Raw genomic sequence first — 14,190 nt, forward strand, 5'->3', positions numbered from 1 at the left:
CCTTTGGGTTATCCATTAGGCCACGAATTTCCCAAACATTTAAGTACAGTAACGTTTTTATTTAACTTTTAAGTACATTTTTAATAAATCTTTATTTAAGAACAGCACAGTTTTTATTTAACTTTTATATAAAAAAAAGTACTTGATTTAAAAAAAATAATTAATACAGGCTGTATGAGTGTATCTGCAAGTAACAACAATCAGGCCACGTGTCCACCAAAGCCAGCGGAAAACGCCCGTTTATCCAGAGTTTTATTTTTTTGTTCAAAAAAGCGCAGGTGCGTGATGTGATGCGTGAATCTAGTTCTTTTGTGTATCATATTTACACATTGGCCTTAAAGTAAAAAAAACATCCATTCTTAGGCCTAATTTAATTCTAATTTATCATAATAAGTTGATCGGCTAATGATCGGTCAACGAGCTTTGGTTACAGAGCAGGTCTATAAAGCACAGAGAAGAACTGAGACCAAGCGGTTAATAAGATAAATAGGCTAGTCTGCAAAATGTAGGCTAATCCAAAATAATAGCCTACGTGAATGGATTTAAAAGACTTTAAATCTGCCCTTGATCAGGCTGCCTCTGACAGAAAACAATATATTGATTAAACGTTTTAAAGACGTTTTGCGATTGAAAGCCAATATGTGAGGGAGTGACAATGGCCTTGAATATTATGATGTTGCCCTCAAGGGAATTTTTTGTAACGGACTTAAAGACAGTTTATATGATCTGATGCCAGATGCCTCTTTTTCTGGCCGGTTCACCATTTACTGTGGGTGTCGTGGAGGAGGAATACAGCACTTCACCTAAGTCTCTCCAGCTTATGACTGCTCAAATGGAGCAATTTCACGTTCCAACTGTCATGTCTGGAATTATTCAGGTCACGTCAGAGTCTACTCATGTCATGTCTTCCAAGCCAAAGCCTGCTAACGTCATGTCTGCTACTCCAAGGCCTACTCGCGTCATGCCTGCCAAGCCAGAGTCTTCACACAAGATGGCCGCCACTTGTGGATTTAGTCCACTAGTTGTGTTGCACATCTTATTTCTTATCCTCTCCCTGAAGTGTTTCCAATGCAGGAATCCATGAAATCCTTTGTCCTTGTTCATTGTTCAAAATTAATAAAGTTACACATTTCTTCCAATCTTCTTACAATATAATCCACTTACTTTACAATAACTTGTTTGTTGACATACGTTTGACAAACCATATTATTAGTTTTTCATTATTTTATGAGTCCGACTCTCTGTAATGGGTCACTTTCTCTTTCAGGCTGATATGAAGGAATCTGTGAATATGTCTTGTTTTAATGTGTGAAACCTGCAAGCATCTAATAAACCTTGGTGAGAGGAAAGGAGTTTGTTAGACTAAACGTCTGAAGTTCTGGTCCACGTGGCAGTTTATTTAGAACTGAACATGTAAAGTGGCCATAGATAGTTGGGTTGGTTTTACTTGTCATTTAGGGGCAAGGTCACTTTTCTAGATGTCTGTGACACTGCTGAAGTGAGCAATTGAAAGTCTCTCTGTAAAAATATCAAGGATTTACGAAGAAAAAAAAAACTGAGGTAAGACATTAGAGTTTCATATCTGATCGTAATTTAATTCAAGATAAAGTTAATGGATTTTAAATCACAGAACTGGTAGCATTTCAGGCACAATGTCTTCTTTAATTGATTCAAAAGTTTGGAATAATTCAGATTTTTTTAATGTTTTTTTGAAACAAGTCTCTGATGCTCACCAAGACTGCATTTCTTCAGTACAAATTACAATACGAAGAATAATATTGTGAAATATTAATACAATTTAAAATAACTATTTCCTATTTTAATACACTTTCCCTGAGATGCAAAGCTAAATCAAGCATATAAATCATTACAAGCTTCAGTGATACATAATCCTTCAAAAATCATTCTAATATGCTGTAATGTTTATTTTGTAAATGAAAGTGAAATTGAATGAATTTTAAAATGACTTCACCACCATCACTTCTAACACATTTTAAGTGCGTTCGAACACAAGATCAAAAATGTTCATGTTTTCTCTTTGTTACAGACATTTGAAACAAACTGTTGTTTAGAGGAGACCAATAAATGTTGCAACAATGTACATTTTATTCAGCTGCTTACACACAAGATCTTTACTTGTCACACAGTTTCTGAAAGCTGGCACTCAAACAGCAGAAGCACACACCAAGTCTGCAAAACCATACACTAATTCACGAAGATTTCATAAAACACTTTTTGCAAAACACAGCACACAATTCTAACAGGAATGAATATAATGGCAAAGGTGGTTTTTTGAGGTGTGTTTGTGATATTTTGAATAATAATAATAATTGCATGCTCTTGATTTTGGCAAGGAATTGCCTGGCATGGAGAATGAAATGATTGTTTGAACTATTATTTTTTATGTTAGTATTTTGTGTTAATCTTGAAGTTCAACAAGTCCACAGTTTTATCTTTTTTGCCCAAGTTGTTTTGTCAAGGGATGAGATGAGACATGCATGAAAATGAGCAATTTGAATATGAAAATGAGTCACATTTTATTTACAAAATCAGCGTGTGTGTTTGTGTTACACTTGCGTGAAACCAAAAGCCAAATTACGATGCAGACTGAACCTCAGCTTCTCATTCTGATGCTCATTGTGAAGTTTAAATGTGAATAGAAGTGTGAAGACTCAGAGTTTCTATAGTGGTTCACTTTTAATTCCAGGCTAAAATGAAGAAATCTGTGGCAACTTCGCAATTAATCATAAAGAAACAGTAACTACATTGACATAAACATGACATTTTTGAATAGGAATAGAAAGAATGAAATAGTATTTTCTTGTAAAAATGTACTCCAGTCATCTTTGTTTTATTTAAAGAGTTTGAAAATCCTTCTTTTAGATTTTTTCCCCCCAGTTTGTTTCAGACAGAATCTGTGCACTTTTTCAAAGATTTGCCATCACTAACCTGGACAAATTACATCTACATGTACGTTTATTCATTAAGCAGACTAGTCTGCAGATGTAGTCCGATGGTGAAGTGCAACAGTGATGTGTAGTGCAAGAGTCAATGTGGTGAGCGAGTGACCTCTTGTAGTGAGTGAACAGAAGTTTATAGAACAGATTCGTGACAGCAGGACACATTGATACGTCAACTACCCATATACATATACAGGTGCAACTCAATAAATTAGAATGTCGTGGAAAAGTTCATTAATTTCAGTAATTCAACTCAAATTGTGAAATGTGTATTAAATAAATTCAATGCACACAGACTGAAGTAGTTTAAGTCTTTGGTTCTTTTAATTGTGATGATTTAGGCTCACATTTAACAAAAACCCACCAATTCACATCTCAACAAATTAGAATACTTCATAAGACCAATAAAAAAACATTTTTAGTGAATTGTTGGCCTTCTGGATAGTATGTTCATTTACTGTATATGCACTCAATACTTGGTTGGGGCTCCTTTTGCTTTAATTACTGCCTCAATTCGGCGTGGCATGGAGGTGATCAGTTTGTGGCACTGCTGAGGTGTAATGGAAGCCCAGGTTGCTTTGATAGGGCCTTCAGGTCATCTGCATTGTTGGGTCTGCTGTCTTTCATCTTCCTCTTGACAATACCCCATGGATTCTCAATGGGGTTCAGGTCAGGCGAGTTTGCTGGCCAATCAAGCACAGTAACACCATGGTCATTGAACCAGCTTTTGGTACCTTTGGCAGTGTGGGCAGGTGCCAAGACCTGCTGGAAAATGAAATCAGCATCTCCATAAAGCTTGTCAGCAAAAGGAAGCATGAAGTGCTCTAAAATTTCCTGATAGATGGCTGCATTGACTGTGGACTTCAGAAAACACAGTGGACCAACACCAGCAGATGACATGGCAGCCCAAATCATCACTGACTGTGGAAACTTCACACTGGACTTCAAGCAGCTTGGGTTCTGTGCCTCTCCAGTCTTCTGTCAACTGGGAAAAGAGCAAACTCACCCCCGGGCAGAGGATCTCTTTTCTCGGTATGGAGTTGGACTCGGTCAACATGACAGCGCGCCTCACCGAGGCCCGTGTCCAGTCAGTGTTGAGCTGCGTGAGCACGCTCAGACGCAGAACAGCGGCACCACTGAAACTCTTTCAGAGGCTCCTGGGGCATATGGCATCTGTAGCCGCGGTTACGCCGCTCGGATTGCTTCATATGAGGCCGCTCCAACACTGGCTCCATGATCGAGTCCCGAGATGGGCGTGGCAGAGCGGCTCGTGCCGGGTTCAAGTGACTCCGCACTGTCGCCAAACTCTCAGCTTGTGGTCGGACCCTTCGTTCCTGCGGGTAGGTGTTCCCCTGGAACAAGTGTCCAGGCACTCTGTGGTCTCCACGGGTGCCTCTGCCACCGGCTGGTGGGCCACGTTCGACGGGCATGCAGCTTCAGGTCTGTGGACGGGACCTCAACTGCATTGGCACATCAACTGCCTCGAGTTGTTAGCAGTACGTCTTGCGTTGAGCCGCTTCAAACCGCTGCTACTAGGCAAGCACGTACTAGTCCGTTCGGACAGCACTGCGACCGTTGCGTACATCAACCGCCAAGGTGGTCTACGCTCCCGCCGCATGTCACAACTCGCCCGCCATCTCCTCCTCTGGAGTCAGAAGCATCTGAGGTCGCTTTTATTCCGGGCCTGCTCAACCGTGCAGCCGACGAGCTCTCACGGCAGCAGGTGCTACCGGGAGAATGGCGACTCCATCCCCAGGTGGTCCAGCTGATGTTCAGGCGCTTCGGGACCGCACAGGTAGATCTGTTGCCACCCCGGACACGTCTCATTGCCAGTTGTTCTATTCTCTGACCGAGGGGACCCTCGGCACGGATGCTCTGGCACACAGCTGGCCCCGGGGCCTACGCAAGTATGCGTTCCCCCCAGTGAGCCTTATTGCACAGGCCTTGTGCAAAGTCAGGGAGGACGAGGAGCAGGTCTTGCTAGTTGCGCCGTATTGGCCCAACCGGACCTGGTTCCCGGAACTAGTGCTCCTCGCGACAGCCCCTCCCTGGCCCATTCCTCTGAGAGAAGACCTGCTCTCTCAGAGACGGGGCACCCTGTGGCACCCGCGCCCAGACCTCTGGAAACTCCATGTCTGGTCCCTGGACGGGACGCGGAGGTTCTAGGTGACCTACCCCCTGCGGTAGTTGACACCATCACTTCCGCTAGAGCCCCCTCTACGAGGCGCCTCTATGCGTTGAAGTGGAACCTGTTCGTTAACTGGTGCTCCTCTCACGAGGAGAACCCCCGATCTTGCTCCATCAGAGCCGTGCTTTCCTTCCTGCAAGATGGGCTGGAGCGAAGGCTGTCTCCCTCCACCCTTAAAGTGCATGTTGCCGCCTTTGCCGCACATCACGATGCGGTTGATGGTAAGTCTCTTGAGAAGCACGACCTGATCGTCAGGTTCCTGAGGGGAGCGAGGAGACTGAATCCTCCTCGCCCACTCTCTATACCCTCTTGGGATTTGTCTCTGGTCCTTTCGGCACTTCAGAGACCACCCTTTGAGCCTCTGCAGTCGGCTGAGTTAAAAATTCTGTCCTGTAAGACAGTACTCCCGGTTGCATTGGCCTCTATCAAGAGGGTAGGGGACCTACATGCATTTTCGGTCGACGAATCGTGCCTAGAATTCGGCCCGGGTAACTCTCACGTCATCCTGAGACCCCGGCCCGGATACGTGCCCAAGGTTCCTACCACTCCCTTCCGGGACCAGGTAGTGAACCTGCAAGCGCTGCCTTCGGAGGAGGCAGACCCAGCCCTGGCTTTTCTCTGTCCCGTTCGCGCTCTGCGTCTGTACGTGGACAGAATGCAAAGCCTCAGGACCTCAAATCAGCTCTTTGTCTGTTACGGAGGCCAGCAGAAAGGGAAGGCTGTCTCCAAGCAGAGGATGGCCCACTGGATAGTGGATGCCATCGCCTTGGCTTACGAAGTCCAAGGCGTGCCCTGCCCGCCTGGGTTGAAAGCCCACTCCACTAGGGGTGTCGCTTCTTCCTGGGCGCTGGCACACGGCGCCTCGCTGACAGACATCTGTAGAGCTGCGGGCTGGGCGACACCTAACACGTTCGCTAGGTTTATAGCTTACGTGTTGAGCCGGTTTCTTCCTGTGTACTCGCTTCTTCTAGCCGGTAACATCGAAGCTCCCGCCTTAGTGTCGGCTTGCTGCGCCACTCCCTTCCTAGGAACGGATACATGCGCTTTTTACTCCAGTCGAGTTCCCCACTTGGCGAACCCTGTGAGTTCCTCCGCACCGCTTCGGCAGTCGGACGTTGCGGAGCGTCCGACGCCAGGCCTAGTGCTCGTTTGCTTGTGTAACTTGTGCTAGGGTGGGTTCCATATGTGCGTTCCCTGCGGCGATCCCATATGTGTATTCTTCCACGACCAGCTCCCTGCGGTGAGCCCGTGTCTTCCCTTGGCAGAGTCTGCTCTGCCGTCACTGTCCGGTGTGTCTCCCCCTTCGGGTGGAACCACCCCAGTGACATTCCATATGTTGCACTGCCCCCTCGGCCAGTCCATATGTGTATTCTCCACATGTTACCTCCCTTCGGGCAGGATGTGGCTCCGCAGCGTCCTTTCCCCTGGGAAGGTACGCTTTCCCAGTGTTATTAAGAGTTCACTGTGTGGGGTGTAATGGAAAAGCAGTTGAACTCCCTCTACGCAGGTCTTCCGCCCCAGCAGTTGGGGGGCTGAGAGTCTTGCGTAGGGCGCTGGAAGTGGCAGCAACCGTGGCGTTTTCCATGGGATCCCAATTACGTCGTCACGTCGACGTTACGTCGAACGTGAGCGACTGAAAGGGAACGTCTCGGTTACTAATGTAACCCTCGTTCCCTGAAGGAGGGAACGGGAGACGTAACGTCCCGTCGCCACTGTTGCTGACCATCGCTGCATGGCCGTCACAAATCTCGGCTCCTCAGCGAAAAACAATGTGTGCGTGCGCCCACTTCCTGTTTATACCCGCGCAGCGGGGCGGGGGCGCGTGACGCGTTCACGCACGCCAACGTTCATTGGCTTGTTCTGTAGATACTCTAAGTTGATAGGGCTCTCGGAAGTAATTCCAATTACGTCGTCACGTCGACGTTACGTCTCCCGTTCCCTCCTTCAGGGAACGAGGGTTACATTAGTAACCGAGACGTTTTTTATTCAGCTGCTTACACACAAGATATTTACTTGTCACACAGTTTCTGAAAGCTGGCACTCAAACAGCAGAAGCACACACCAAGTCTGCAAAACCATATACTAATTCACGAAGATTTCATAAAACACTTTTTGCAAAACACAGCACAAAAATCTAACAGGAATGAATATAATGGCAAAGGTGTTTTTTTTAGGTGTGTTTGTGATATTTTGAATAATAATAATAATTGCATGCTCTTGATTTTGCCAAGGAATTGCCTGGCATGGAGAATGAAATGATTGTTTGAACTATTATTTTTTATATGTTAGTATTTTGTGTTAATCTTGAAGTTCAACAAGTCCACAGTTTTATCTTTTTTGCCCAAGTTGTTTTGTCAGGGGATGAGATGAGACATGCATGAAAATGAGCAATTTGAATATGAAAATGAGTCACATTTTATTTACAAAATCAGCGTGTGTGTTTGTGTTACACTTGCGTGAAACCAAAAGCCAAATTACGATGCAAACTGAACCTCAGCTTCTCATTCTGATGCTCATTGTGAAGTTTAAATGTTAATAATAGTGTGGGTGTTCCGGTGGGTCAGACTCCGATTCAGAGTTTCTATAGTGGTTCACTTTTAATTCCAGGCTAAAATGAAGAAATCTGTGTCAACTTCGCAATTAATCACAAAGAAACAGTAACTACATTGACATAAACATGACATTTTTGAATAGGAATAGAAAGAATGAAATAGTATTTTCTTGTAAAAATGTACTCCAGTCATCTTTGTTTTGTTTAAAGAGTTTGAAAATCCTTCTTTTAGATTTTTTCCCCCCAGTTTGTTTCAGACAGAATCTGTGCACTTTTTCAAAGATTTGCCATCACTAACCTGGACAAATTACATCTACATGTACGTTTATTCATTAAGCAGACTAGTCTGCAGATGTAGTCCGATGGTGAAGTGCAACAGTGATGTGTAGTGCAAGAGTCAATGTGGTGAGCGAGTGACCTCTTGTAGTGAGTGAACAGAAGTTTATAGAACAGATTCGTGACAGCAGGACACATTGATACGTCAACTACCCATATACATATACAGGTGCAACTCAATAAATTAGAATGTCGTGGAAAAGTTCATTTTTTCTTGTAACTTATTTCAAAAAGTGAAACTTTCATATATTTTAGATTCATTACATGTAAAGTAAAACATTTGAAAAGTTTTTTGTTTTAATTTTGATGATTAGAGCTTACAGCTCATGAAAGTCAAAAATCAGTATCTCAAAATATTAGAATATTTACATTTGAGTTTCAATTAATGACCATCCCTACAGTATAAATTCTGGGTATCTCTTGTTCTTTGAAACCACAATAATGGAGAAGACTGCTGACTTGGCAATGATCCAGAAGACGAACATTGACGCCCTCCACAAAGAGGGTAAGACACAGAGGGTCATTACTGAAAGGTGTGGCTGTTTCAGAGTGTTGTATCAAAGCATATTAAATGCAAAGTTGACTGGAAGGAAGGATTTGGGTAGGAAAAGGTGCACAAGCAACAGGGATGACCACAAGCTTGAGAATACTGTCAAGCAAAGCCGATTCAAACACTTGTGAGAGCCTCACAAGGAGTGGACTGAAGCTGGAGTCAGTGCATCAAGAGTCACCACGCTCAGACGTCTTCAGGAAAAGGGCTACCAAGCCACTTCTGAACCAGAGACAACGTCAGAAGCATCTTACCTGGGCTGTGGAGAAAAAGAACTGGATTGTTGCTCAGTGGTCCAAAGCCCTCTTTCAGATGAAAGTAAATCAATGTCTGGAGTCTGGAGGAAGACTGGAGAGGCACAGAACCTAAGCTGCTTGAAGTCCAGTGTGAAGTTTCCACAGTCAGTGATGATTTGGGCTGCCATGTCATCTGCTGGTGTTGGTCCACAGTCAATGCAGCCATCTATCAGGAAATTTTAGAGCACTTCATGCTTCCTTTTACTGACAAGCTTTATGGAGATGCTGATTTCATTTTCCAGCAGGTCTTGGCACCTGCCCACACTGCCAAAGGTACCAAAAGCTGGTTCAATGACTATGGTGTTACTGTGCTTGATTGGCCAGCAAACTCGCCTGACCTGAACCCCATTGAGAATCCATGGGGTATTGTCAAGAGGAAGATGAGAGACAGCAGACCCAACAATGCAGATGACCTGAAGGCCCTATCAAAGCAACCTGGGCTTCCATTACACCTGAGCAGTGCCACAAACTGATCACCTCCATGCCACGCCGAATTGAGGCAGTAATTAAAGCAAAAGGAGCCCCAACCAAGTATTGAGTGCATATACAGTAAATGAACATACTATCCAGAAGGCCAACAATTCACTAAAAATGTTTTTTTATTGGTCTTATGAAGTATTCTAATTTGTTGAGATGTGAATTGGTGGGTTTTTGTTAAATGTGAGCCTAAATCATCACAATTAAAAGAACCAAAGACTTAAACTACTTCAGTCTGTGTGCATTGAATTTATTTAATACACATTTCACAATTTGAGTTGAATTACTGAAATTAATGAACTTTTCCACGACATTCTAATTTATTGAGATGCACCTGTCTATATATGTATCTATAGTCTTATTCATATACATATGTACAGAGCTGGGTAGGTTACTTACAAATTATAATCCGTTACTGATTCCAAATTACATGACAAAAATTGTAGTTTTCATTACGTTACACATTTTAGGTAATATAATCAGATTACTTTTGGATTACTTTTGACCTAATTTGTTTATCACATTGATTTAAACAGGATAATCTTGTACCATAATGATGTAAAAATACAAAGAGAGAAAATTCCTTTCATTGTAATTAACAACATGAAGTGCATTAAACATTATATTTCATCAAGGTTTCCCAAACTGGGGTTCGTAAAGGAAATGCAGGGGGTTTGTGAGTTTAATGAAAGGCAAACATGTAATTAAAAAAATAATAACAATAATAAAAATAATAAATAATTTTAAAATAACTACCAGAGAACTGTGAACATGTGGAAGTCGTGGCCTAATGGTTAGAGAGTCGGACTCGTAATCGAAAGGTTGCGAGTTCGAGCCCCCGGCCGGCACCCCGCACTGCTCCGGGTGTGTGTGTGTGCACTTGGATGGGTTCAACGCAGAGCACCAATTTCGAGTATGGGTCACCATACTTGACAATACGTCACGACTTTACATGCAAATGTGATACTTTATTATTAAAATATTTACTTTAAATTATATATTAGGTGAAAGAGGTTCAGATGACAAACAGTTTGAGAATGTCTGCAAATAATAAATAATGAGTATTTGTGCATTTTAATGAGTTTGAAAGACAAAAGCCTTTCAATAATACATAATACTACATGGTTAAATAACCTACTGAGTGATAATTCAAATAGAAATTAATGTGTTCATCAGTAGTATGTGCTTTCTCTTTACTCGTCAATTTGCTATGACAATTTTCACACTTGTGGGGCCTATTTTCATTATCTTGCCTAGGGCCCCACAACCCTACGGATCGGCATGGATGGGAGTCTGTTAGTGCCGCTTCTGCTGTCAGGTTGGTTTGGTCATTTGTATTTATGATGATGTGTTCACATATAAATGGTTTAACTTATTGATTTGAACAGGACTCTTCTGGAGCAGTTCTGCTCTTTCTCGTCAGTACCACTATATAAATGTGAGAATGTCGTGGCCAGAGGCTCAGAGTTACTGCAGAGAGAGATTCACGGATCTGGCAACCGTAGACAGCATGGACGATGTGAACAGGCTGGTAAATATAGTGGATGCTGGATACAATGGATCAGTGTGGATTGGTCTGAAGAGGGGGACACAGAAACGCTGGAGGTGGTCTAATGGAGAAAATACAGCTTCCCAGTACTATAACTGGGCTTCAGGACAGCCAAATGAGGATGGAGATTGTGTAGCTATTTATTATGGGTCTTGGCATGATACGGCATGCAGCTATTCACGATATTTTACGTGCTACATAGGTGAGTTCTTGTAAAATAATGAATGTGTAGTTTAAGAAAGAAAAGTTTCAAACAGATTTTTTTTTTCTTAATAGGAAGTACTACATACCTGATAAGATCTGCTAAAACCTGGAGTGATGCTCAGAGCCACTGTAGACAGCATTACACAGACCTGCCCACCATCCACAACTCTGCAGAAAATAACCAGATAAATCGAATTCTTTTATCTGGTTATTACATCTGGATTGGTCTGTCCCGGGACTCTTGGGAATGGTCTGATAAATGGAGCCTCTCCTTCAGACACTGGGTAGCAGGTCAACCATCTGGCAGTTCAGGATCTGGTAACTGTGTTGGCATGTCAAGAGCAAATTCTAGCCGATGGGCTCAATACAGCTGTGATCTAGAAAGCCCTTTCATCTGCCATGGAGGTGAGCATCTAATAAATTAGAACATGTCAGAATGAAAAATGTCATTTCTCCATGTTCTGTCATTTTGTTTCTGCATCACTGTATTTAACAGTGATTATGTTTATCTGCAGAACAATATGATGATAAGCATCAAAAATTAGACAAGTGTGTGTTGGTTCTACATATATTCAGTCTGTACCTTTACATACTTTAATTTCATTGGCTTTTAGCTTATAAATTGCTCTCAAAAACATTAATGCAATATGTTTTAGAGCAGTATTAAGACTTTTTAATCCTGGTATTTATATCTCATATGTATCTGATTATTACAATCCTTTCATTTTCCTCCTAAAGGGCCTAGGCCTTCTGCACCAATGTACCAGTTTATGAACCAAAGCATGACATGGTTAGATGCTCAGATATACTGCAGAGCAAGATTCACTGATCTGGCCACTGTTATGACCATGAACGATGTGAGAAGGCTGGTAAATACAGTGGATCTTGGATACAATGGTTCAGTATGGATAGGTCTCCATGCTGTGGGAGTGAGACGCTGGGTCTGGTCTATGGGAGCCGGTGCAATCTCCCAGGACAGTATGTGGCATCCAGGAGAACCAAGCGGTGATGGGGAGTGTGTGAGGAGTTTTAATGGAAGCTGGTATGATGAGAGCTGCAGCACCGTTCAACCATTTGTGTGTTTCAATGGTGAGTCCTCCAACTTCATTTTTTCACTGTAAGGCTGAAAGAACCTCAGACTCTTTGAGATACGGACAATTCAAACACAGTGTATTAGCATAACTGATCCTTGACTGTGGGCTGGTCCTTATCTTGTGTTTCTGAACAGACAGCACTGGTTTCGTGATTTCTGAAACTGCTATTACATGGACTGATGCTCAGAGTTACTGCAGACAACACCACTCTGATTTGGCAAGTATCAGCAGCCCAGAGAAGCTGCTCGGTAATGAATCGTCGCTTTGGATTGGTCTGTTTCTGGACTCTTGGGAATGGTCTAACCAATGGAGCCACTTCTTTAGATACTGGAGAGCAGATCAACCATCCCTGAGTTCAGCATCTAGTAACTGTGCTGGCATGACAAGATTTGACTCTGGGAAATGGGCTCAATACAGTTGTGATCTACAGCAACCTTTTATGTGCCACGGAGGTGAGTTTCCCCATTCAAACAAGATTGTTTGTTCACAGACGTTACAATCTGTGATATGTTTTCATTTATTCATCTGTCTTCTCTGTTGAGGATGACTTTAACTCTGTATTTCTCTAGATGACAAGTTGATTAAGAAACAAATTGTAAAACTAAAATTGTCCTGTACTGGAAAATGCACATTGAATGATCCTTCACTACAGACGGCCATTCTGAACGAGGTTTGTATCCACCTTAAACACTTGAGTTCAGATTCACTGTCAAATCCAGAAGAAATAATAGCCCTGGCAGCCATCCACAGCACCCGACAGCTTTGTGTTTTCTCTCATTCCACATTATAGCTGATATTAAGTTTTGATTCTTTCTTTCTGGTCTTCCAGATAAGTAAAAAGCTGAAAAGCATGGGGCTTGAAAGTGACAGAAAATTAAGCTGGAGAAAGGGGCAAGGTGGAGAGGTGTTTCATCAGGAGAGAAAACCTTGAGCGAGTTCAAATAATGCATGTAAAGGGCAATAAAAGTGCATTTACCTTTTTATTCAAGTAAACTTTAAAACAGATTCAAAGAATGTAAAAGTAGATTTTTTTAGATTGAGTGTGAAGTAGCCGTAGTAGTATTTAAACATTATGAAAGGTGATGGTATGTAATATTTATTGGCAAAAATCATCCTGCATATTATTCCTATTATTATGTGAGGCCTAGATGTGTCAAAATTGAAAAACTGTTTTTCTTTTGAAATTAATGAATTTAATGAACTTTAATAAAAATAAAATTTGCTATGTAAAACTGAAGTTAGTAAACAGGATCTTTATGAATTCATAAATTGGAGCAGCCTTTTAAAATTGTAATATTGTAACAACATCCTGTCCAGGGACTGCAGATGCTAATTAGATTTATAGCCAACTCTGGCACAGCACTTTTGTTGTGCATTGTCCCTGTATAAAAAAATGGAGAAAAATAAAAAGTGGTCTTCCATAGCCCTGCAAAAGTGATTTATATACAGTATATGTGTTGTACTTTACAAACATTACAAATGGCCACACCAACCTGACAGCAGAAGCAGCACAAACAGACTCCCGTCCATGACTGGATCCTCTTTGCTGTATTCTAATGAGCGATGAACAAATATCATTGAATACACAAGATGCACTCCAAATACACTTTTATCCAAAGTGACTTACATTGTATCCAAAGTACAATATACATTTAATTATGCATGCTCATACATACAGTATACATTTACTTTTCATGCATTCCCTTAAATCAATCAAACACATGGTAACATTTCAATTTGATCATGAGCATAAGAATGATATGAGGAGGTTCAGTCTGCACCAAAACATGATATATTATCTAAAAGCAAATGTTAACCAGTTCACCTAAACAACAATGTTACAGTGAATATTTTGGCCCACAGGTCAAACACAATAAAATCACATGCTGATTTTTGTGGTGACAAGAGATTAGTTATTTTCATATTCAAATACTGCTCATTGTCATGATGTTTTTTCTGTGTTGGATCACATTACTGGTCACAAA

General features: G+C 42.0%; 1 protein-coding gene across 1 annotated transcript; it reads left to right on the plus strand.

The window, feature by feature from the left end:
- The first annotated feature begins 1,424 nt into the window (after positions 1 to 1,424).
- LOC306866733 (macrophage mannose receptor 1-like) lies at positions 1,425 to 13,642 on the plus strand. The gene is made up of 8 exons (XM_079412038.1): positions 1,425 to 1,560; positions 10,616 to 10,676; positions 10,747 to 11,109; positions 11,184 to 11,516; positions 11,850 to 12,200; positions 12,340 to 12,657; positions 12,775 to 12,875; positions 13,035 to 13,642. Exons 2-8 carry the CDS (start codon positions 10,640 to 10,642, stop codon positions 13,134 to 13,136), a joined length of 1,605 nt encoding a protein of 534 aa, XP_079268164.1. The 5' UTR covers positions 1,425 to 1,560; positions 10,616 to 10,639; the 3' UTR covers positions 13,137 to 13,642.
- Positions 13,643 to 14,190: the final 548 nt, after the last annotated feature.

Source organism: Barbus barbus (genome assembly GCF_936440315.1).
Source record: "Barbus barbus genome assembly, chromosome: 4".
In the NCBI taxonomy this organism is placed as follows: Eukaryota; Metazoa; Chordata; class Actinopteri; order Cypriniformes; family Cyprinidae; genus Barbus; species Barbus barbus.

Bases quoted from the DNA above. Each gene is read 5' to 3' on its own strand.
- LOC306866733 (XM_079412038.1), top strand. From the start codon at position 10,640: ATGGATGGGAGTCTGTTAGTGCCGCTTCTGCTGTCAG. The intron at 12,201-12,339 runs GTGAGTCCTCCA...GTTTCTGAACAG, and splicing joins ACCATTTGTGTGTTTCAATG to ACAGCACTGGTTTCGTGATT. The intron at 12,658-12,774 runs GTGAGTTTCCCC...GTATTTCTCTAG, and splicing joins ACCTTTTATGTGCCACGGAG to ATGACAAGTTGATTAAGAAA.